A 25,229-nucleotide genomic window follows, 5' to 3' on the forward strand; every position below is an offset into this window, starting at 1 on the left:
TTATTCACATGGCCAGGGAAGACTGTGTGTAACAGGAGGATGTTAGTGAAAGACTCTGTTTGTCTCATGTGCCTTTCATGCTTTCTGCTCGGCCAGTTTGTACATCAGGATGTGTAGGCACTTTAAAAAGTGTTGAATATTTATGTGAGCTTGAAATGATGGTGATTTCTTTCTGAGATAGGAAAAATGGCAGGCGTTTTATTTGTTCTTTTATTACTTGTAGCTGAATAGCAGTGCACTTCTGTACTAATTACTACTAATATACTAATCATGATCTGATTCAGTTAGCTCCACCTAATTTTCATAGTAAATACTAACTTTGTGATTGCACAGTGAGCTGCTTAGGACATAAACCCATGATGGGTTGGCATGTGGGGGACAGAGCTTCGCTGCAGGAGTGTCTTTTAACAATGAATATAATGGGGGATTTGTGACCCAGTGTCCTCTGCTATGCACATCTTGCAGTAATTTGTTTGGGGAATGATAATCCTATGGTGACTGCAGCTTTATTGCATAGGCGTATGCTCTGGTTTTCCATACAAATAGTGCTTGAATGTTTCTCCAGTCTGTGGCAGGAGGAATGATAGAGTGTGCTGTGTTAACTGGAGACCTCAGTGTGTAGCACTTGTGTGTGGGATCTGCAGCTGATATGTCTCAATTGAAGTCTTAACTGCGAGTTAACATTTAGCAGGCCCAATAGGCTTTTGAAGAGGCCAGGAACATTATTTAGAATGATGTCTGAAAAATACTTTCTTGTGCTGTGTAAAGAAAGTGGATCTGGGGAATTCAGAAAATATCTTGTGAGGCTTTTTTGGAAGTTTTTCGGACTTGGGCTTAGGCTGTGAAAGATCTAGTGTGAGAAGTAACATAAAGAAGCAGGAGGGTATTCTCAGGGTGTGGGAGAGCTAGATGATTACTAGTTAGAGATTAGAGCATAACCTGGAATCATAGTTTAAAATTTAGTTTTTTAAGTAAGTACAGCTGTTTTCATCTGGTTCTAGAGGTCAAGGAAGCACAACCTTCCTTCAAAAGAGGACTTCTGAAATGCATGGAAATACTCAGAGTGTAGTACCAGTGAGAAGACTCAATCAGAAAAATCATCGCGCACTTGCCGATGCTTTGCTGAGTACTTTGCTAACAGGCCTATAATGATACTAGAGTTCCTGACTTTTCTGGAGACCCGGTGTGGACAAGTGGAATACTCTGACTCACCAGCAATGATGGTGGACCAAAGACTGTGCTTCATGTACCTGTGGGGTAGAGAGTAAGAAGAGGAAGGACAAGAGTGGGTTTTAAAACCCTGGCTAGACCGAGTTGTCCATGGGGAGAATTATGAGTGATAATTCTTAAAAAAAACTTGAAAGTGAGGACACTGCTCTTTATTTCAGGGAACTCCTTGGTGGCCTCAGAAAGTGGTAAACCTTGAGAATAGATACCATGTTTTAGCACATTACCCAAAGGAATTGATAATGGAACTGCAAAGAAAAAAAAATCCCCACAGAACATAAACCACATGTTTCTGCATGTTAATTTAGATGAAAACTCTTCTGTAATGTTATAGTAAGTGCTTAGATCACTGACTGTGAATGGCTGTTCCTACTGAGTTACCAGTTACATTCCCAGGCACTGTGCCCATTTATTGGTGGTGTCTAACTTTTACCTTCAAAGACTTCTGCTCCTAAGGGCAGCAAATTAGCCTCAGGCAAGTAATTTAACTTGCTCAGGGGGTTACAAGGTCATCTTTCCTGACTTCAAAGTGCATGTTTCCTCTGCCAAACTGAGCCAGTGATCTCTAGACAGGCAGCGGGCAAGTGAGGGCTTCAGAGTAGATTTAATTATAATTGTTGTTAAAGGTATTTCAGGAAAAGAAGAAATAGTATGAATAGGGTAGTGATGCACAAGATTGACCATGTGACCATAACTTTTCTTACAAATAATTCAGACTGAGGTATTAGGTTTTTGTTTGTTTGTTTGTTTGTTTTTTTTTTTTTGTCTTTTTGAGACAGGGTCTCCCTGTAGCCCCAGTTGGCCTGGTACTCGCTATGTAGACCAGGCTGCCCTTGAACTCACAGAGATCCACCTGCCTCTGCCTCTTGAGTGCTGGGATTAAAGGCATGTACCACCACGCCCAGTGGTATTGGGTTTTTTTATTTGCTTGTTTGTTTGTCTGGGAGTTGTGCTAATTTCTATTACAGTTTTAAACCCAAGGATGTAACTTAAGAATTGAATTTTTTTACTTCAGTTGCAAAACTCTTTTTTTCATTAACAACCATAAAGTAAGCATTACTAAACCAGCAGCCCAGAATTTCCACTCTCTTAATTAGCTTTCTTAGTTTCTAGAAATAAGCCACATGTTTAGGAATATAAGGATCAGAGAAAGACTATTTTTGCTGTGATTATGAAGACTTCTAATAATATATATTTATATTCCAAGGAATATTAGACAATTAAGGAATTAAGAGTGTTATGATGTTCACTAAAGGTTCTTCTCAACCCATTTCTCTTCCTGTTCCTCACAGATACTTCTTGTGCCTTCAGCTGCGGCAAGACATCGCCTCTGGCCGCCTGCCCTGCTCTTTTGTGACGCATGCCCTCTTGGGATCGTACACACTGCAGGCTGAGCTTGGGGACTATGACCCAGAAGAGCATGGCAGTATTGATCTGAGTGACTTCCAGTTTGCACCGACACAGACGAAGGAGCTGGAAGAGAAGGTGGCAGAACTGCATAAAACCCACAGGTCTGTTGATTTGCTTGCTGGAGAGAGAGAGGCACTTGCCATGGTGGGTAGATGTAGTTTGACATTTGCATACAGATCTATTTAGTCTTTCCTTTTGGAGCTTTCCAGCACTGATGAAGATTACCTGTAGCCCTTGAGATGCCCTTTCATTATTTCTCTGACTGTAGTATGAGGGGTTATGTTCTTGAAGCTAAATTCCTTCACTGTTGGAATAATGTACATGTCCTTCACCCTTCCCTGTTCTATTCCTTAACAGACACATAGGAAACAAACATGTACAAACTCGTCTGGTATTTATTTCACATTTCTTCTGCCTCTCAAATATTTTTATTACTACATTTCATAAGAAAGCAGGATGGTTCTGAGGGGTAGATGAAATTAAAATACACATTCATGTGTGAAGTTTTCAAAAGTTAAATAAAAATATTATTTAAAAGAAGAAAGCCAGGGCTTCTTTCATTATCATTTATCTTTCAATATCATGAGGTGTCTGGATTCGAATTGGAAAGGTGGGTGGCGATGGATTGGGTTAGCAACTGAAAGGTGGAGCTGACTCTTCTAGCCACAGAACATGCCCTTTGATTTAGGTGAGGGTTACTTAAATTACTTCTATGCCACATGTACCTTGAATACTTCTGTATTCTGTGAAAATGGGTATTTCACTTGTTTTTATCACTCTAGGCTATAAAACGATTTTGTTTTGTATTTTTTAAATTTTATTTTTATTTTATGTGTATGAGTGTATTGCTTGTATGTATTGTAAGCGCACCTGGTGTTATACAGTTCCCACAGAGATCAGAAGAGAGTCTTGGGTCCCCTGGAACTGGAGTTACATACAGTTGTTAGCCACCATGGGTGTACTGAGAATCAAATCCCTGTCCTCTGTAAGAACAGCCAGTACTTTTAATTGCTGAGCCATTTGTCCATCCCCCTATTTTGTTCTGTATTATAAAGCTGTAGTTTTATAAAATATTGCCTGAAATGTTTTGCAAAGAACTTTCAGAGGTTTAATTTTTTTCAGTGGGCATATCTGTTGACTGTTGTTTAAAAAGGGTAAAGTGCAGTATTTAATTCTCTTACTATATTTAGTTCTACTTTACAGTTATATATTCTGTTACTCTAATTTAAAATGGTAGGTGCTGAAATGTCATGGGTATGAAGACTAATGCTCTGTAGACCCATTTTCCAGAAGCCTAAATTTATTTAGTTGTAGACATAGATAGATAGGAATGGAAATATTTTTTGTAGACAGAATGTTATCTATCATAGCTATAAAATCAAATATAAGTAATTATGATCTTTAATATGATCAATTCTTGCAAAATTAATGAAGACATAAGAATTTATTCATCTCAAAAAGGTGAAACCAGCCAGGTGTGATGGCGCACGCCCCTAGTCCCAGCACTTGGGAGGCAGAGGCAGGAGGATCTGTGTGAGGTCAAGGCCAGCCTGGCCTACATAGTGAGTTCCAGGACAGCTGGGGCTCCAGGAAGCCCCTGCTTCAAAAAGACAAAAAAAAAAAAAAGTGAAACCACTTTCATTCTCTTAGTTTATGTTGTGCCTGTTACTGTTCAGGCTTTTTTTCCTAGTGAGAATATTGAAAAGCAGTTTTTTAAGCTTTAAAAAGGTAAAGGTAAAAGTCTGCCTTGCAGTAAGTTAAGATTAAAGGACCTTAAGAGAAAATGCTAGGGGCAGAGATTTGAGTCTTTATACTTTTTTCTACTTTTCTACAAATTTAGCTAAGTTACTCTGTGTATTCCAGACCCTCCAAACTCACATACCCCTCTAATCTATTTTGAGTACATTTGCATCTGCTAGTAAGATAATACTGTTTCTTTTGATTCTCAGGGGCTTATCTCCAGCACAAGCTGATTCTCAGTTCTTAGAAAATGCAAAGAGGCTTTCCATGTATGGTGTTGACTTGCATCATGCCAAGGTATTGTAAATGCAAGGGAAATAGTACCATTTTAGTCTGGGAACTGCAGCTTTGACAAGGGTCCAGTAGTCAGTTTCACAGTAGCCTGGTTCACTTTGGAAAAAGGGTAATTGCCTTCACTTGAAGGTATCTAATCTTTCTTGGGTTACTAATAAAATTTATGGATGTGAGGATCATTTGTTCTCTCTCTACTTCTCTCTACTTTATTATTGTGTATGTAGAATGTGTAAGTGTGGGCACATACGCCATGGTGCACACTCCTTGGTACAATTGTAGAGGTCAGAGGACAACTTTGTGGAGTTGTCCTTCCACTTTTACCTCAGTTCTGGGGATTGGACTCAGGCTTTCAGTCTTTTGCTGCAAGTGCTTTACTGATTGAGCCATCTTGGAATCCCAGGTAAATATTTATTTTTAATTGCTCAATCTGATGTAAGGTAATTTATTTGTGGACTTGTATTTGGATTATTAAGGTATCACTGCAGAAAAATTGGTATCAATTGACTATACTGTACTTTTATTTAAAACATTAAATTTTATGTATAATTCTTTTGCCTGCTTGTATTTAAGGGCGCCGTTTGCATGCAGTGCCCACAGAGGAGGGTGTTGGATCCCCTGAAATTGGATTTACAAATGGTTGTCATGTGGGTGCTGAGAACAGAACCCAGGTCCTCTATAAGAGCAGCCAGCACTCCTCACCATTGAGCCATCTTTCCAGTTCCCATAGTTTTATTTTTTTTAACTAATACAAATTGTGTTAAATTATCCTTAGTAAATAGCAATCAGACTCCTATGCTGTTATTGAATATGGACTTAGACTTAATGTGGTATTTATTTTAGGACTTTTTGGTGTGAAAATTGGTTCCATGTTGTTAATGATTTCTGAAAATATGAGTATCTCTGAATAATTCTGTTGAATTTACCTATCTGGACTGAGATCATCTCCTCCTTTAAAGATGGCTATCTATTTTGAATATTGTACATCTGACATCTTCAGCACTACTTGAAATGTGAGGACAAAGTTAGTCGTTTCTTTTTTTAAAAAAAAATATATATATTATATAAAGTACTTTAAGCCATCAATTTTCCACTTTTGTCTGTAAATTCATTTGGTTAAATAAAACTTTTCAGGCTTGCAATTATTTTAGATTGTCCTCTATTCCAAATTAAATCTCTGGAGAAAGGAAACTATTAATAGCTTCAAAAATGGTCTTTAGTCCTTTGAAATATGCCAGCCAAAGGAATGCTTAATGAGAAGTGGATGTTAGCACTTTAAGTTATTGAAAAATTGCTTGAAAGAATTCACAGATCTCAACACTGTCAGCCTAGAAGAGAAATTTTCTGTGAAGGACTGGTGTTTTGCAAAACATAGGTATAATTTTAACAGCTGTCAGCAAGCATAATGCTTCTGAGTTTGCTAAAATAAAATGGCAGCATGTACTTTATGGTAGGCCGGCAGACTGTTCCTGAGGACTGGATTCACTCCAGGAAAATATATTTCATCTTCAGTATCTTCAAGATGCCTAAATCTGGTTCTTTTTCCTTTCTACTCTGTTAACTCTTCCCAGAGCTTGAAAATGCACAAATTATTCCTTTGGAAGATTATTGGGTCCTTTAAGCCTTTCCAAATCCAACCCAGTCCCTGAAAATGAATTCATTTAATGTGTGCATATGTTCTACTCTTGGAATTAACTTCTATACTCTCACTAAAATTAAACACAAACATGCTAAGTTCACATTTTCAGTCATTGGGGAAGTTTGATTTGCTTCAGTCTGTGAAACTCATGTCATTCTAATTGAGGTCAAATGTGTTATGCGTGGCAGGACTCAGAAGGAGTGGATATCAAGTTGGGCGTGTGTGCTAATGGCCTTCTCATTTACAAAGACAGACTGAGAATTAATCGGTTTGCCTGGCCAAAAATCCTGAAAATTTCCTATAAGCGCAGCAATTTCTACATTAAAGTTAGACCAGCAGAGGTAAGCAGTGATTCTACCCTCGACATGGCAAATCCCATATTGAGATTTTCTTTTATTAACAGGAGAGATAAGTGAATTCTTGCTACTAAAAATCTTAAGAAAATAAATTCTTCTTTGTTCTGTAGTGCAAGAGCCAGGGTTCTCGATAAGCCTGCATACTACATCCTTTTTGTTAAAACACACTACCACTAGATCTTGCACAAAAGCCAAAATGTAGTATGTGCCTGACATAACGGGGGCACATTTTGTTATTGTTGTTGGTTCAGTTAAGTAGTGGAGGTTAATAGGTGATTAAGTAGGTTTCAATGAATAGTCAGTTTATATTGGCAATGAATACTTGTTTTTCATGGAAAAAAGTATTGTAGTATACAAACACTTTTTTCCTGAAGAAGAATTACTTCTGACAGAAACAACCAAATCCATGCTTGTAGCTTGTAGTTAGTGCTTAAGGAGAAAGGCTGATTTTGTTTTATGGATTGTTTTGTTTTATGTCCAGCTGGAACAGTTTGAGAGCACCATTGGATTCAAACTGCCAAACCATCGGGCAGCTAAAAGGCTATGGAAAGTATGCGTGGAACATCACACTTTCTACAGGTAAGTTTAAGAAGTCTCTTGGAATCACTTGCTGTTGGTATGCTGTCCAGGTTAGGAGGTAGTTGATAGTATGGCAGATGTATCAACGCCATGCCTCAGAGTCTTTTTTCTCCAGGGAGGGGTGGGAGGTCATATCATGCTGGTTACTTCCAGTGCCTGAGGTCGTGCTGTGGTCTGCCTCAGTAGGTTCCCCTATAGTTGCCTTCCACCACCATCATACTGCTCCCACTTGCTGCTGTCCCTCCTGCCTTAGGTATAATTCAGCCTTTTCTTACCAGCTTTTCTGGACTTAACTTCTTTCTCAACCAGCCTGAACCCAGTTATTGTTCCCTTCAGCTATTTTGTCAGGAATGTTTAAACCCCTTGAAGCACCTTTCCTATTTCAATACCAACTTTCCCAGTTTACTGTGTCAGCCTGCTGCTATTCTGACTTCACCATTTCTATGCCGGTGCTGTCAAGTGCTAACCTAAGTAGCACTTTTATGGTGATTGATACAGTAGCACAACCCTGTGGATTAGTACGATTTTAGAAAAGTAATGTCCAGCATTAGTTAGATCCTCATTATTTCCAACCAGCTAGTCAGTGCTTTCACTTCTCTTGCCATCCCACATACTCATGGTCTTTTAGTGTCCTCAGATACACCTGCTTCTCAGGTTCTCCATGGTGTACATTTACAGTAGAAGCTGTGGGGCATGAATGTTTTCCCTTTCGTGTATCTTCTCCTTTCGCCTAATTTATTACCACTTCCCCTCACCACCATTCATTTTTTCACCTTCTCCTGTCTTGAGGAAGGGATAAACATTGCTTTGTTTTGATTTTTTATTTCATGCCTCCCCAGAGGATCCTGCTTGGTAATTTTTTTTCCCTAGTATATACCTTTGCTTTCTTTGACTATATCTTCTTTAAAAACCCAAGGCCCCAAACAAACAAAAACCCGAAAGATTTCCTTTGACCCTGAACAGTCCATCTTTAGCTTGTATTCTATTTCATTTTTAAAACTCCTTTTTAGGGATATTTTTTTCACAAGTAGTTTGGTTGCTTTGATCTCCTCTGTTTTCTGTTACTGCAGTCTCTTAGCTATATAGATAGACCTTTCATTTTTGAGGTGTTTACTCTAGACTTAGAATGTAATGCTATTTTGTCACATACTAGCTGTGTAATAGTTGTTAAGTTATTTAGCCTTGCTTCACTTTCATCATCCCTATGTGATGCAAACAATAATCTCTACTCATGAGATTCCTATTGAAAAGTAGACCATTTTTGCTTCTGTAAATTTTTGAGATGATGGTTAGTCAGCCAATAGTTAATCTATGTAACACCTTCAAAGCTTTATAAAACAGCACATCTTATGTGGAAGGGGCAAATCATGTGTCTTCAGGACACTTGAAGTCAGATCAGTAATTTCTTCTTTTTGGCTAGGCTTTCAGATTGAAGCTATTAAAAATAAACAGGCCTTTCTGTTAATTGAAATCATAGAAACTTGTTTTAGCAGAACACAAATGGGATAATAAAGCAACTATCTTTGCATTTGATAGATCCTACTACCATTCTAAGTGTTGTGTGGGGATTATTTTAATATGTACTTTGCATATGAAAAACCAGAGGAACAGAAGTTAAGAAATACGATGGTGGCATGGAGGGTAACAGGTGGAGATGGAAATCATACTATCTCCCAGTGTTAGTCAGTGTGCCTTCCAGGACATCTGCAGGGAGTGAACTTCCTTCTGTGTTCTTCATTGCTTTGTTCTCACAGTTTAGTGAGAAACAGTAGATTCTTCCAGCTGGAAGTTCTCCTGCTACTTAAATTTAGCATCCTAGAACCAGACTGATTCCAAGTATATTGGTGTTGTCAGCTACATCACAAAGAACTTCATGGAAACCTGTGCACTGCATATGATTAACTTAGTGATTTGTAAGTAGGTTTTTTTTAAAAGGGTCCTTTAGAATTGGGGGGATGGGAAACACAACAAAACCAAGTTCACTTTAAAGTTCATTTAAAAAACTATTTTATTAGTGTTATGCTTTATTAAGATAGAACTATTTAGTAGCAGTTATTATAACAACAGTTTCCCTCTCCTAAATTCCCACTATAAGAGAGCACAAGTTATTCTTCAAGGCTATGTCCCTATGACACCAGGAGAACACTGAACAAATTTTGTTTTGGAGATTTCTTTTGAGTATCAATGCATGTTTTTCCCTTGAGATATTCTTTAATTTTTTTTTTCCTCTACTGATCATCAGAGTGTACTTCATGAATAGGCAATAAAGATCATTGTGATTTAGCTAGGCTGCTTTTCAGAGAGAATAAATATTTCTTTATCAGTTGCTGTACTGATGAGAAACTCCTGTTTCTGTAGATCACTGTTTTCTGTGAAGCATTTTCAGGGGACTGGAGAGATGGCTCAGGGGTTAAGAGTACTGGCTGCTCTTGCAGAAGACCCGTTTGGTCCCCAGTATACACATGACAGCTAACAGCCATCCATAACTCCCGTTCCAGAGAATCCAGTGCCCTCTTCTGACCTCCATGGGCATTGCATGACATAGGCACGTTTACATACACGCAAGCAATTTACTCATACACAAAATAAAAATAACAAACAAAATATTAAAAACAAAACAAAAACAAAAACATTTTCAGGTCATGTTTAGCTGGATTGCTAGCTAGGGAAACTGCCCTGTTCAGTCCATCAGGTAAATGAGCAAAGAGAAGTCAAGAACTGTTATTTGTGTCTCCTATGAAAATTTATAGGCAGAAAGTGAAATATGGTCTGTGTAGTTAAACTTTACTACATGAATAGATTTCGGCTAAGGAAGCCTGACATACATTAGTTCTTTCTTTTATCATTTAATTCTAGCACAGTGCTTTTCTAGATGAATGTTATTTTGAGAATTTTTAATGGATTATGTTTTGCAGATTTCACATCTAACTTCAGTTTGACTTGGAACTCATTGTTCACTAAGCAGATAATTTCTTAAAATTATACAGAAAATCTAGAAATACTTGAGATGTTTTCAAAAAACACTTGAAAAATCTACTTTTCCTTGGGAAATTATAGGAAAAGTTTTGGTGGCATTCTCCATATTCTTGAAATGTCAACTAAATGTTATTTAATAAATTATAAGATCTCTGGGATTACCTTTTTTGTTAAGACATTTTTCAGTTCTTAATTAAACAATGCAAGCCGGATAATTTCAGTTGTATTTAAAAAGATTGACTTATTTACTGAAAACATGCTTTTTATGTAAGTCTGGAAGTTATTTGCCATTAAGGTTTGAATTCATTAGTTATGAACCCAAGGCTTACACAGTAGAATTATGCTGGCAAGAAAGACTATTAGTCATCTCTACAGATCCACTGTGTGAGTTCTGTTCTTCATGAGAAAGAATCACTTGACAGAACAGACTCTTGAGGTAGATGTTTTTTCCACCAGAAAGAGGCATAAATATTAAGAGTTACTAATGGTGTTACTTCGGTTTTTACTTGGCAGTTACAGCTAGAAGCACAAATTGAGGCATAAGTGTTTATATACATAATTTACACTAATACAGATAAATACCCTTGATACACACTGAAAACAGCTGCTCTTTGCTCAGGTTGAGAAATTCATGAATACATCACCATTATGTAACTATATCTGTAGGAAGGTTTATAAATAACATTCCTTTTTTAATTATAAAGCTTAAGTAGCACTGTTTTGACAATCTTAAAGTGATATATTAAAATTTATGCTTTTTAAAAAATGTACCTGAATACTAACTTGGGGTCCTCCCCTTGTAGGCTTGTATCTCCAGAGCAGCCACCAAAGGCCAAGTTCCTGACCTTGGGGTCCAAATTCCGCTATAGTGGCCGCACCCAGGCACAGACACGCCAGGCAAGCACTCTCATCGACAGGCCAGCACCACACTTTGAACGTGCTTCTAGTAAACGGGTCTCCAGGAGCCTAGATGGAGGTAAACACACTTAAAATAATTGTGGAGTCTATTCATCTTTTTCATCTGGTGGGGTCAGAAAATAATCATCTTGTTAATAAGAACACCAGATGTACTGTAGAAGGATAGTTTTCACCAAGTCAATAAAATGCTGTTACCTTCAGAATAAAATAATTTTAGAGTGTTTTCAAGTTGTCATCTGAGCATGCATTTTCTTTGTATTGGCAACATACATAAATGTTCTTTATGTGTTTTTGTTCATGCTTAGAGATGTTGGATTAATGTTTTTATTCATTTTATTTGATTATGATATGTCTTCTGTGGCTTAATTTCTTATACTTGTTAATGGCATAATTCTAAGGTTTTTTTTTTTTAATAGCATATGAACCTTAGTTCAAATGAATGTAAAACATTTCTATCATCATCAAATTTTAAGTTCTGCTTTCTGAAGCCTACCAAACTTCCAGTATGAGAAACCAAACCACTCCTGGCTTCAAAGGATTAATTTTAAATGCAGTTTCTAAAGAAATATATACTCATTTGTCTAAGGAGATATTATCAGTGTTTTCTATTAATGTTCTGATGACCTACATATTTGTAATTTTATATAAACTATATATGGAAATAAATTGTTGCTTTTTTCCTATATTTTATTGCTTAGTAAATTATGGACTAATAATAGGTTTCTTATAAGAGATAAGGTTAAGTTTTTATTAAATGCTTTTCTTTTTATATAATACATGATGATTGGTGTGATTAATTTTCTATGAGAAATAATTTTGAATATCACTGCTTGTATTTAATGCTAAAGTGAGTTTGAAAAATAATTTTATTTTACTGCTATTAGCAAAACTTTTTTGATTATTGTTCCTTGATATATTTTTGAAATATGAACTTGAACAACTTATATTTTAAATAATGAGGTAAAACAGACACATACTAGCAGTTAAGAATACTTTCCCATTAATGAAGGATTGACATTGACCTTGATCTACTTTTATTAGTAAAAATATTTAGGAAATAGATGCAGGTGGACATATAAACCTATTTCCCAGGATTTGTTGGTGGGTATGTTCATGTATGGAAGTTAAATGTTGTTTCTATGGGGTCTTCAATATAGTTTTAAGGAACCATCAGAAAAATATGCAAGGGAACCCTAACTATGCTTTAAGTGAATGTCCACATTTCCAGATGTTTTAATTTAAATTTAGTGAATTAGTATTGCCAGTCAACAACTAAGCACTTTCTTGAGTAGATCTGAAACATGTGCCAAACCATATAAATACATCTTATGCCTTGCCTCTTGCCACAAGTGTTGAGTAAATGCAATCAGTGTTGTTTAAAGCCCTAAGAGGAATTATTGCTTTTTCTGGAACAGTGTTTTCAGCCTTTGTTTTAAGCTGTGAGGCTATATAACTCTTGTGAGTTTTAGAGTTTAAAAAGAGTAGTAAACAAGTACATCTTTTTGTGGTGTATAAACAGTGCTCTGGGAAACTCATCATCTTGTTTGAGCAGTTAGTGCAGAGGGTTGTAGGAATCTGTATCTGAAACAATGATTTTCACAAGGAAAAGCAACAGATGTGGCACAGTAATCCATTATTTTTCCCTTTGTGTTTTGGACACTGTTATTCATCAGATGGGCAAGTCATCAAAAGGATGATTGTGTTATTGTGAAAAATAGGAGGCTTTTCATGCCAGTGTGTGGCCAGACAGCCAGGGGACTCTCTGGTTGGGCTTAGGTTCTTTTTCTCCCTTCAAAGCAAAACTAGTCTATAACCTACAACAGAGTTGTGTTTCTCTCCGGTTCTTCTCCAGCATTCCTTTTGTGTTGTTGACATGCATTGTGGTTCCTATTTTTTGTTTACTCCTAAAAGTTATGCTAGATAAATGTAGATGTGTAAATAATCCTCTCTTTAAAGTTTCAAAAAACAACTCAGTGATTACATAGAAAACACAATTTAATGTGCTATCTAAAAGACCCCAAATAAAAATCAATGTAGAACAGCTATTGCAAAGCAGTGAGACTCCTTTGAGATTATGAAATTGAACCAAAAAGGAGGCAAGTCAGTCAGTCATCTTAGAGAACTACCAACTCAGGTGCATTTGGAAGTGGAGATAGTGATTTTCTAAATTGGAAAAAGATAGAGTAAGCAGGGATGTTTCTTCAGGAAAAGGAAGGCCATCTGAGGAAGAACCTCAGACTAGGATGAAAGGGATGCAGCTGTGAGAAGAGAGGAGCAGACAGACCATTCCAGGTAGCCAAAGCAGCCTAGCTGCTTTGAGAAGAGAGTGAGCTTAAAACAGCCAAGAAGAGAAAAAAGGCAAGCGTAATCAAAGCTTGGCCAGTAGGAGAGGCAGACTGTGATCAGGCCTTACAGGGCCTTCAGGTCACTGTGAAATTGTTTTATTCTACTTGAAGTAGGAAATCATTGAGGGCTTAGTGTGTCTATACCATCACACAAGAGCATGGCATTATCTTTGCAAAATCATTTGTCTAAGAGGATTGAGACAGAATGCAGGCAGACTGGCTTGGAGTGGTTCACGTGAGAGTGGCAGTGGTCTTTCCTTGGGTGGGAGTACTTAGCCTGGGCTCAGTACCTGGGCTGGCAAGTTTCTCAGCATTCTATAGTCTTTAAGACCTGGAAAGTTATTGACTCTGAAATACAAAAGTAAACTCCATTTGAAATTAATAAGTATTTAAAAGTATGCAGTCAACATTTTGTCAACTTTTTTGTAAGTTTTTTTTTTATTTTATAAGTTTTAATTTTATATTCACTTAGATTCAGCATGAATACATTTCAAATCATTTCTAGGTCAGATTTTCTCATTTTGTAGTATTTCCTGAGTATAATGGGTACTTAAAGTCATCATAAGTTAAAGAGCTATACATAGCTGTATATTTATATACAGGAGAATTTGTAGCAAAGCTCATCAAAAGTTAAAAAAACAGCTCTGGAAATGAGCATATGTAATGTAAGATGTGAGTTCATTTTAATGTTTGATGACTTGGTGTGGGTTTTCAAAAGTCTTTATAGACTGGTACAACATCAGAAGGTGAAGTGGTAGAAATAAAGATGGAAAGAACATACCGTGTTTAGAAATATATTCAAGGACCCTGTTAGGCTTGCTCCTGTTAGAGATGTTCTAGAATTCCAAGTTCCTGGCTGAAGCAAATATGTACACATATAAGACTATCATGTGATGGAACAAGCAAGATTAGGAAAGAAGCACATTTTGACAAGACAGGTAAAGGTTGTGGGGTACCATGTAGTACTTAGGTTAAAAGCTCTTGATGCCTCATCACTGTGGTAGGTCACACACAGGTCCTGCCCTCTAAGAGTTTGTAGGCTTTGCATTTTTTTCATTACTGGGCTTTTTTTCTTCATGCATGGAATCAGAGTAAACCACAGGGCACCTGTAAAGCACTTTTTATACAGGGGAAATGACCTCCTGGGAATTCAGGAGCCTCGGTGTAGATATGCGATACCTTGTCACTTGCTCCTCACTTTGCCTTGTTTATTCTTGAGTTGATTAACAGTGTGAGGAAAACCTTAGCACAGTACCTATTTCTGCCTCTTTGTGGGAAAGAAGGGGCTACATAAGGACCAGATTTTGGGCAAGAGAAGGGGTAGACCTGTGTATATTAGATTCTTTATAGGTTGCTTAGGTTGAGATATTCAGAAGTATCAGAAAATGAAAAATATTAAACAGGTAAATTCTTAAATCTACTGTATTTTGGTATTCAAATAACAGGTTGCTTTGTGGAGGACTTTTTAGAACCTAGCAAATCATTTTAATAATTAGATGATTGTTTTTGTAGGCAGATTAGGAAAAATCCACCAGAATATTGATTACATTCTAATTCTGCTGGACTGTTTGAGCTGGTCTCAGAGCTCCTCCTACTGGTCAATTTCACAATGAGAGGATATCTTTCAAAAATCAAATTAGCTGCTTGTGGATTAAAGTGGGTTAAAACTCAGAATATTCTTAGAGTTTGGTAGAAGTTTAAAAGATCAGGCATGATGGTACACACCTTTAATTCCAGCATCCAGGCGACAAAGGCAGACAGATATCTGTGAGTTCCAGACTAGCCTGGTCTACTTAGCAAGTTCCAGACCAGCCAGGGCTATTATAGTAAGACGCTGTCTCAAAATAAATAGATAAATTAAAAAAAAACCACAAGTTTATATTACATGTTGGTATTTTCAAAGCTCACTGTGTTCTTTACCATTCACAAGTCCTAATGTATTCTAAACTTATAGACTAGCCTGGTCTACTTAGCAAGTTCCAGACCAGCCAGGGCTATTATAGTAAAACGCTGTCTCAAAAAAAATAGATAAATTAAAAAAAAAAACCACAAGTTTATATTACATGTTGGTATTTTCAAAGCTCACTGTGTTCTTTACCATTCACAAGTCCTAATGTATTCTAAACTTATCTTCTGGTTAGCTCCGATTGGTGTTGTGGACCAGAGTCTTATGAAGGATTTTCCTGGCCTCCCTGGAGAAGTTTCAGTATATGGCCCTGGAGTTGTCAACATACAAGATGGCGACAGCCGGAGGGATGTCAGAAGCCCAACTAAAGCTGCTCATTTGCAGTTAGCTGAGGGAAAGGTATGGCAAATGAGCACGACATATTGTGATAAAGGTGTGCTTAGAGCAGAGGCTCCCTGCTGTGTTTTCTACTTCAGAAGTCAAATATTTATTGTTACCATGTGACTTGTGCTGATAGAATTTCTCAAGTTTCAAATATGTGTAATCTCTTTCGGATTTGGACTGTTGTCTCTCACTGTGTTTTGGTTATTTTCCAAAGTGAAACATTTCAGTGTAAATTATATTAATTCAAGTAAGTTGATGCACTGGTGTTTCTGTTTTCATTTATAATTATCAATCGAATCACCAGATGATAAAAGCTATGGTGGTTTGAAATCTACATGTTTTGTTACAAGTAAAATTCAAAGCCTCTATCATAAATTTTTTGATATGAGTCACGGTGGTCTTTATGAAAAAATTATTTTTCATTAGTAATCCATAGCCGATGAAGACGTTCTTTCTTAAGCAAAGAATAATTGTTTAATTGTATTCTCAAATATGTCACTATTCTGTTACGTTGGGTACTAAAGTCAGTAAAATACTGATTGAAAAGCTTTTGAGCGCCTCTCGCCGCTTTCCCGTAATTGTACAAAGTTAACTTTTTTACATGCAACAATGGAAGTAAGTACATATCTCTCAGATCAAGCTGTTGACTTTTTAAGTTCTGACTGTGAAAAATTTAAAGATGCACACAATGAACTTAGAAAGGAACTGCTAGTTGAAGTCCTGATAGTGCAATAGCAGTTCTGCACCGATATCCTCTAAGTCCCAGCATAGAGATCACAGACTATGTGCCACAAGGACAAACGCTTTGCATGACAGATAATAGAAAATAATTTGCATTCTGTTGTTAAAGAATTTATGACTATTGTTTTGAAAAATTTTGTGGAGAAAAAGTAATTAGTCAAAAATAACACAAATTGTGTTCAACAAGATGTCCTTCAAGTTCTGAGTTGTTATCAATCTTTTCAAAAGAGTTATGCTAACAAGAGACCCAAGAAAATGACTATATCTGAAACATTTCAGAAAGCTATGTTCTACTTTCCCTACTTAGTTTGGTGTGCATACATATTTAAATTTTTTTCCCCCAGACAACCAAAGTTCTTGTCTTAAATTCTAAAGGAAATCTTCATTGTCTTTAGCAAATGACCGATTACATTAGGTTTTTGAATATCTGTCAAGGACTAAGCTTAAGAGTAAATAATGCCAGTTAGACAATAGTCAAGTGATAACCTGTAAATTTTATATGATAAAGGTCATCCTTTTCTTCCTTAAAAATGGATCATTCAATTAATTTTCTAATGACTGTGTTTATAAGAAACCTTGAGAGTAAAGTTTTCACTAACATTTCTTCTTTTCTCCTATTTCCCTCTTACATTTGTTTTACCTTTGAACATAATTGCTGTGTGATTTTATATTCAATCATGGGTTGTTCTTAAAATAGACCATTTGCATGTGCCCACCCTCCCCACTCATCCGTTGTACTTCATCTTTTTCCCCACACCTACTGCCAGTCCCCGAGGTGGATGTGCTGTCAGACATTTCTGAGGAAGACCCTTTTGGGGAGGCTGATGAGATCACACTAGTCAGCCTAGAGCACCCTTCCTCAGGTGATACATCAGAACAGAGCGACCTTGAGGTGCCCACACTAGATTCTGTACTAGATCCTGTTGTGGTCCCTCCTCAGCCTGACTGTCTTTCTACCATCCTTGAGAAGACTCATACGGTGACTGACTACAAGGACTCTGAGATTGGTTACTTCTCCTTTAACTTCTACAAATGTTTTGTCTCTGGCTTCCCCTCCCTTCTCGATGAAGATGGCTATCTTGCTTTCCCCAGCCTCCCCAAACTCTGGGTCTCCTTCCTCCCTCCTGATGTTCAGCACTACATTCCCATCACGTCCCCTTCATTCATTCCTTCCCTCATCCTCATCTTTGGGCTGCTCTTCTCAGCTTCTCAGTCCATTCCTTTTTCTCTCACCTTTTCACTTCCTCTGGCACTTGCTCTTTGCTTTCTGGAGGCAAAAGCTACCTCCTTTAAACTTTTTTATGACTGTGATTTGAATGAAAAAACAGAGGAAGAAGAAGCAGTTGCTATCACTCCTCCATAAGCTACATTTTTTGAAGTCCACCCAGCTGCTCTTCATTGTATCCCCTTCCTAATAACAGAGTGTAAATATGTGCATAAATGTCATTGACTACCCTCAAAATAATGTGTACACTTCTTCACACACAATATGCTTTAGTGCATGAGCAATTATGTGTAAGTACAGCTCTGCATTGGTACCCCTTGACCAGGTCCTCACATTCTAAATTCAGAGCAAAATGGTAAAATTATTTTATAAACATTTTGAATCATTCTAGACTGTTAAGAAAGGAGTAGGAGACAGGAATCTTTATTGTCCTTAAACATTCATACTGTGACTGTGTTTTGAAGATAAATGATAATACTGTTCCTTAAGCATGGCAGCTTTTTGTTTTAAAGTAGAAGTTAGAATATAGTAGACACAACTGTAATTGATGCATATTAATAGAGCTTCTTAGTATTCTCATTTCTCTTGCTCAGAATTTAACCTTGTATTTGCATTTATGAGGCTGTATCTGTAAATTATCACTGACGTAAGTCTAATCTCAGAAACTCCATATCTGCTATTATAAACATATGGGTACCAGATAGGTGAATTTTAGCTAGCTATTTTTCTTCTTTTCTCTACTCTAAAATACATAATTATATGCATCACCATCAGGCACTTTATATGGAAAATGATACTCTGTTATCTTTAACAACTGTATGAAAAAATGAAACATGGCTTTTTGAAAGTTTAGGTTATATAACACTAAAGGCTGGCCTCTTCATGCTTTTTAATTTAAAATTAGGTGTGTGAGAATTTTTGCACCCATATAAAAGTATACTACCTCTGCACTAAGAGTTAACATCTACAGTATATTTTTAATTATTTGGTAAATGTAGTCTGGTGACTTAGCATCTTGTATCTTGTGGATACTATGACTATATGGAGGAAGTCACAAAATTCAAAGTAAACCTAAAGAAAGATGTGAAGAAATGCAATGGTACACATTGTAGGAAAACCCACAATTCCTCATGTTTACCTGAGAAATGCCAAAGACCAGCCTTTTAGAGAATCAGATATTGACCAAGGAATTAGAGGGTGGTTCTTATACTGTAGAACAGCTATGTCTCACCATTCACCTCTGATAAAAAGATAGTCTGAGCTCTCTGCTTACCTCTCAAAAATACTATTAAATGCTTACCTCGAATAAGAACATTTTGCACTCTCATATTTATCACTATCCTCTCAACAAAGAAGGAAAAAAGCATGTGGATGGATTACCCTGTAAAGCTAATTTCCCTTTACATCAGTGTTTTGTTTCACCATTCTTTCCCTGGTGTCAAAATCCACTCAGTATTTTAGTCTTAAACCTCCAAATTCATTCTTTTGGGTCATTAAATATTGAGAAATGTCCAACTACAGAAAACTATTCTTGTATCAAAATTTTATGAAGAAAAGTAGCTATAGTTCAAAGATTGAAATATATTATGAAAATATACTATTTTAGTATGAAAAAAGCTAATTGACCAAAATTTCCCTCAAGAAAACCTATATTTAAAAACTAATGATGGGGCAATATGTAATGATGTCAAATTTGTAGCCAACATAAAGCTAAAGACAAATTTGATATTTCTATACCTTGCTCCATTGCTAGTTGGTTTAGATATTTAACAGTCGGATACCTTGAATTTTGCCATCTTTACACTCTCGTATGTTCATTCCTGGGTGAAAAAAGTTACTCAAAAGTAGAACATAATCTAGGGACTGAGAAAGAGTGAGGCTTCCATTCTCCATTCCACCTTTGCAAAGGATCATTTCCACCATCTGTACAATACTGTAGGTGAAGAAAGACTACATGGCTTAATAGAATCTTCTGAGGGCCAGCGAGTAAAGGTTGGTAATGCTGCTTCACTGTAAGTTCAAATATAGCATCTCTTCCCTGCTGGTGGAATTCCCACTAATGCCCCCTTCTTTCTGACTGCTGCTGTGTGACTATTCAGAAGATGGAAGAAGAGGAAACAAACCTGGAGGAGGTGGCTGTTTTCCCCTAAAGTAAAATATGCTGTGGCTGCTGCCTGCCATTATTGTTGGGGGTGATGATGGAATGCACTTTGAGAATTTATCTGAGTTTTGTTTGTTACAGCTTTAAGTTTGTAAGATTTTTATTCTCCTTTAAAGTCTTAAGACTATCAAACTCAGGTTGTTTCTGATGCTTGCTGATTGATAGACTTACGTTTATTTGCCTTTTCCCCCCTGTGTGTGATTTAATTTCACAGAAAAATACCTTGAGAGTAGAAGGGGATAATATTTATGTCAGACATAGCAATTTAATGTTGGAGGTTTGTATGATCTAAGAAACCACTGTGTCCTCTGGCTGCCAGGCTGCTGTGGATGGGAGGTCACGCACAGGCTGGCTGGCCATTCTCAAGCACAGTGCATGCAGTGCATGGGGACATTCAACTTGGGAGTGCATGCTGCCAGTCCAGCTTGGTTCTTTCAAGGTGGCTTAGGTAGGAATACATCTACTGCAAGTTCTCAAAGTGATGCATGGGGGAAAAGTTCTTTTTAGTCAAATAAAGTTTATTCATTAGCCTTACAGTAGTTTTGAGTAAGCCCATTTCCCTAGTAGGTTACCACTGCTGAGATAGAGAATCCAAAGTAACATGTTCATTCATTCACCACACCCCTCCCTGCCATGATTTCTTGAGACAGGGTCTCCCTGTAGCCCCAGCTGACTTGAAACTTATGTAGACCAAGCTGGCCTCGATCTCTAAGAGATCCCCCACCTCTACCTCCCAAGTATTGGGATTAAAGGTGTGTGCCACCAGTCCTAGCCTTATGATCCCCATATATATTAAACAGAATAGGTATTTCTTGATCTGACATTGAATTATTCACTTGACTCTTGGTCTATACCTGCTTATTTTTTTTCTCCCACTAAAATTCATGGGATTAGGAATGTGGCCTACTTAAAGTGTTCTACTTGAGAATTATACTAATAGAATTGTTCTGACTAGAAAGAAAGAATGGAGAGAGGAGGGAGGGAGGCAGAGGGATGAGGGGGTTATGAGAAATTGGGAGTTTTGAAGTATGTTCCTGTGTCACATAAGAACAGTTTTTTTCTTCTTCTCACACTAAGGTAGTGTGTGGCAGTGTGTTCAGGGGAGAACTGCAGCTCTCAGTAATCTGACTAATCTGTTTTGTTGCTTTTGGCAGCTTTGATAACTTGAAAATGTATTTTGCTTAACTTACTAAAATGCTGTAAAGTATAAGTAACATTGCTTTGAACAAATGCAAGAAATGTGCCTGATCTCAAGCCACTGTCAGGTTCCCATGCCATGAAAAGGTTTTCAGGTTTCTAAGTTTTTACAAATGACTATAGAAGCTCACCAATGAGCTATTATGCTTGTGCATGAATGTGGATTGTCTCATTTTATCAGGTGCATGACCTGTTCCTCTGGGAGTGGGACTATAATCTACAGGCAGCCTGTCATTTTTGAAATGTAAGAAAACACTTAATACTCACTTAAATGCAATTCCTGAACACTGACTACATGTGTACTATTTATCAGAGCCAGTTTTATTTTAAATCCACTGAATACTATTCATCAGGGCCTACTCAAATGAAAAATGGAACTAGTAATTTTTCTTGAATTTTGGTAGAAGGGCCACTTGATAAATGAGGGGCTGTTTCACTTTTGTTCTTAATATTATAGGAGACCAGTTTGATGTTCATTATTTTATAGAGAGAAGTAGCCCCTGGAATCAGCTATTTTTATTCCTTAAGAATTAAAAGCCACTGTAGAAATTTCCTGACAAAGTCAACCCTTGGTTTTTCCACTTTTTGTTCTGGACTGGCTTTCTCCCTTCGGGCCAAGCATGCTTATGAGTCTTACCTTTGTTTTGCTGTGCTCACAGAATGTAATTTTTTTAGTTAACCTTGATCACAAAGATAAATTTGCGGAAACAAAGTAATCGGCTGCTGTTAAAATCTAAGTATGCAAAAAAAAAAAAAAAAGATTGTTAGTCATTCTTGTAGTTAGTTCCATGGCTTCCTTCTAATGTGAATAATTATTCTTTTAAAATCCCAAACTGAGAAGAAATTAAAGTCCTAAGTGAGTAAAAACGTACATTGGCTTCATTTTCAAATTCTGATGAACTCAGTTATTCATAGGTGATAATATGGCTTTTGAGACTTGGCATTTTTCTTGCTTTATTATATTTTTAAATCATAAGTTTACTATGTCTTATTTTTTTGGTTTTTTTATTTTTTTAATTTTTGTCCTACTGGGTTTTTTCCTTTTGGATTTTCCCTTTTATTACGTTACATATTGCTAGGACCTGGATAAGGCCCAGGAAGACATACTGAAACATCAGGCTAGCATTAGTGAACTCAAGCGCAATTTTATGGAATCCACACCTGAGCCGCGCCCTAATGAATGGGAAAAACGACGTATCACACCTCTGTCCCTGCAGATGCAAGGGGTATGTCACTAGCTATTTGTTGGCTTTATGTCTCACTCCAGTTGTTTGGTAAAACTAAGGCTGTCCATCTTGTTTGTTGATTTCCCATTATAAAATGCTCCCACTTGATTTCTTTGTAATGCTAACAATTTTTTAAAAAACTAAGTATTAACAATGTAGTATTTGTTGGCCTACTATGTAAATTGAATGAGTTTCAAGGTAATTTTGGAGTATTTTCAGAGTAATTTTAAGTAAGTAGTACTTAGGATGACTTAAGAACTAACGATACTGTTTCTAATAGGCTTCTTAGTTATTGATGTCTCAAATAAGGAAGTTTACTTAATAAAGAAATGTAGGTCATATTTAGAATGATTATATTTAGAAGTCAGTGCTATGAAAATAATAAGTTAAGATTTACCTTGTAAGAACACCTGAGCCCTGTTGAAAACTTAACAAAGCATTACATATTGCAAAATATTATATGTCAGTATTAAAATTGAAACATAGTGATAACAGAGTCATGTTTCAAAACCATTTGCAACCATAATGTCCCACTGTGTTTCTTTTTATGGTCTACTTCTCACCACCAAGCATTGCCTCTAGAATGTACCCTCAGAATATCTCTGCTTTTGTTTCTATCTGCATCTCCCTTTGTGCCCTCCCAGATCTTTCCTGTGGCTGGCTACCAGGAGTTTCATGTGCACATCACCCTTGAGGAGACAATGATAATGCATTTAGTCTGCAGCTTTTAAAGCTGTACATAGATGTTGATGCTCTGCTACAATTCCATCCTTTTCCTTTCATTACCTAGTGTGGCTTGAGTGTTGCCCAACTGTAGGCATTTAATTTAGATTCTTTAATGTTGTCTTTATTCACTCTTTGTTGAAGAGCAAAGCTACTAGTAGCATTTAATTTCTAAGTTTGATACGTTGAAGGGAAAGCAATGCTTTAGGAACTGATGAACAAAAATAATTGCTGAACTGAGAAAGCAAGCATTGTGTGGACTTTTTTAAAAAATATTTTATTATTTTTATTTTATGCATATGAATGTATTGCCTGCATGTATGTGAGTGCACCTGTGTCGTGCAATGCCACAGAGGTGGAGGCTGGAAGAGGGCTTTGGATTCCCCTGGAAGTGGAGTTAAGGACAGTTCGTAGCCTCCTTGTGGATGCTGGGAATTGAACTCCGGTTCTCTGCAAGAGCAGTCAGTGCTCTTAACCTGTCTTAAGCTGTCTCTCCAGCCCCACATTGTGTGGTCTTAAGAGGGTGGAAACCACATACTCTTTTTCAGATTTTTTGAAAAGAAAGTCAGTTTTAGCATCCCACTCTAGAGTTTCTGGAGAAATGGTGTCTGATAATATAAAGGTTTTGGCCTTCCTTTATGTGTTGCATGATCTGGTTTGTTCCATGGCTCACAGTTGTTTTGTGTTTGTGTTGCTATAGGTGTAATGTATATGTCTTATTTGTTGATTATGTCATTGTTTAAAACAATAGAAAAAAGGAGAACATCTTTTCAAGGATATTTTATCCATGAAGGAGAAGTACCTGATGACAGCAACACGGACAGTTGAAGAGAAAGCTCAGGAGGCGGACAAGGTGTTCACCTTGCATCCTTGGCTCTACTCTTGCTTTTTCTCCTTTCTGTGCATTTCTACTCCCAGCCAGAGCTAATCTTTTTATCTTATATATCAGCCTAAAACTTAAAAAAAATAATTTGAGTATTTCAAAAGTGAGACCCCCAACTATAGGAGCATCAGGAACATTGGAGAGAAACACCATATTGTGATAAACACCTTACTTGAAAATTGAGAATGCAGAAATAATCAACCACATTAGGTGATGAGTGACCATCATTTGATGCATGTGGCTGGCAGTTGGGAAACTAATTTCATGTGAAAATGCACTGTATAGCACTTACACACGCTGTGATGCTATGAAAATAACAAATGATGTGTGCTTTTGTTCCTAGCCCATTAATCACATATGGAAAGCTTTGAGTTTTCATTTTTCAGATTTCAATGGAAAAAAGGAGATTTTGATGCACCATAGCAGCAGCCTCCCCCACCCTACTCTTTGTACATAGGAAATGCCTGACTTGAGTGAGGAAGCGATCTTTCAATTTCTTTTCAATTCCCATTCTTCTGCTGAGTTTTCTTAGCCAGCCTGGAGAGTCTAGTGGAGAACGTAGACAGCAGGTGTACTGTACGTTAGTGATTGGAGAATTTCACATACTAAGAAGTGTTTAAAAAGTTAAATATAGTATTGTGTTAGAAGGCAATCTAGAAGGGCAAGAAGGAGTTGACTTTGGTTTTAAGGTGAAGTTTTAATGATAAGGAAGCAGACCTGAAGATGTTCTCATATTAAAGAAAGCAAAAGTGACTGACCAAGGTAGGAGCTAAGCTTAAGGAGCCAAAATGACTAAATGACAAGAGCTTAGTAAACAACCTAGAGCTTCAGGGAAGCAAAGTCCAGGAGAGTCCCAGCTCATGTCAAGGTCTTAATGCTATAGTTTAGAACTATAGAAAGTGATAGGAAGCCACTGAAGATTTTTAAGGTGAGTGATGACTAATTCTGTATGTGTCAGACAGAAATCCCTCTGCTACTGGATAAGGAGTGGCTAATCAGAAGGTGTGATTGAGCAGAGAATAGCAATAAGGAAAAAGTATTTCCCTTCCACAAACTAGGTTTTGTAAAAATACTCATCAGAATGCACAGTGGAGTGAGGAAGAGACAAAATAGAATGATTGTCTTTTAAGGACTTTGAGGCCTAGTTGAGATAAAATATTTCCAGAGCACTGCAAATGAGAAATGCCATGAAGCTAAAGCAAGTGCCATGTTTATATACTTTAAAGGCTAGCTTGAAACTGGAAGCTAGGTACCAGGTACACTGTCACATGCTTTGAAATTTTTTGTTTTGTTTTGTTTATT

The 25,229-nt window shown here is 37.0% G+C and overlaps 1 protein-coding gene across 11 annotated transcripts in view; it reads left to right on the forward strand.

The window, feature by feature from the left end:
• Positions 1-25,229, forward strand: part of Epb41l2 (erythrocyte membrane protein band 4.1 like 2) — a 229,656-nt gene that overhangs the window by 160,977 nt on the left and 43,450 nt on the right. For 5 of the 11 annotated variants that reach the window (XM_017795339.2, XM_017795341.1, XM_008822132.3 and 2 more), the window contains 6 exons: positions 2,520-2,738; positions 4,587-4,674; positions 6,496-6,648; positions 7,145-7,242; positions 11,022-11,194; positions 15,623-15,786. In XM_017795339.2, the coding sequence (XP_017650828.1) occupies positions 2,520-2,738; positions 4,587-4,674; positions 6,496-6,648; positions 7,145-7,242; positions 11,022-11,194; positions 15,623-15,786 (895 nt within the window). Of the gene's footprint in view, positions 1-2,519; positions 2,739-4,586; positions 4,675-6,495; positions 6,649-7,144; positions 7,243-11,021; positions 11,195-15,622; positions 15,787-20,112; positions 20,176-22,174; positions 22,322-23,795; positions 23,898-25,229 lie in introns of all 11 variants that reach the window. The other 6 variants (XM_017795336.2, XM_029558164.1, XM_029558165.1 and 3 more) reach the window with 2 other exon arrangements.

This window comes from Nannospalax galili, unplaced genomic scaffold, assembly GCF_000622305.1.
Source record: "Nannospalax galili isolate Female #2095 unplaced genomic scaffold, S.galili_v1.0 scaffold186, whole genome shotgun sequence".
In the NCBI taxonomy this organism is placed as follows: domain Eukaryota; kingdom Metazoa; phylum Chordata; class Mammalia; order Rodentia; family Spalacidae; genus Nannospalax; species Nannospalax galili.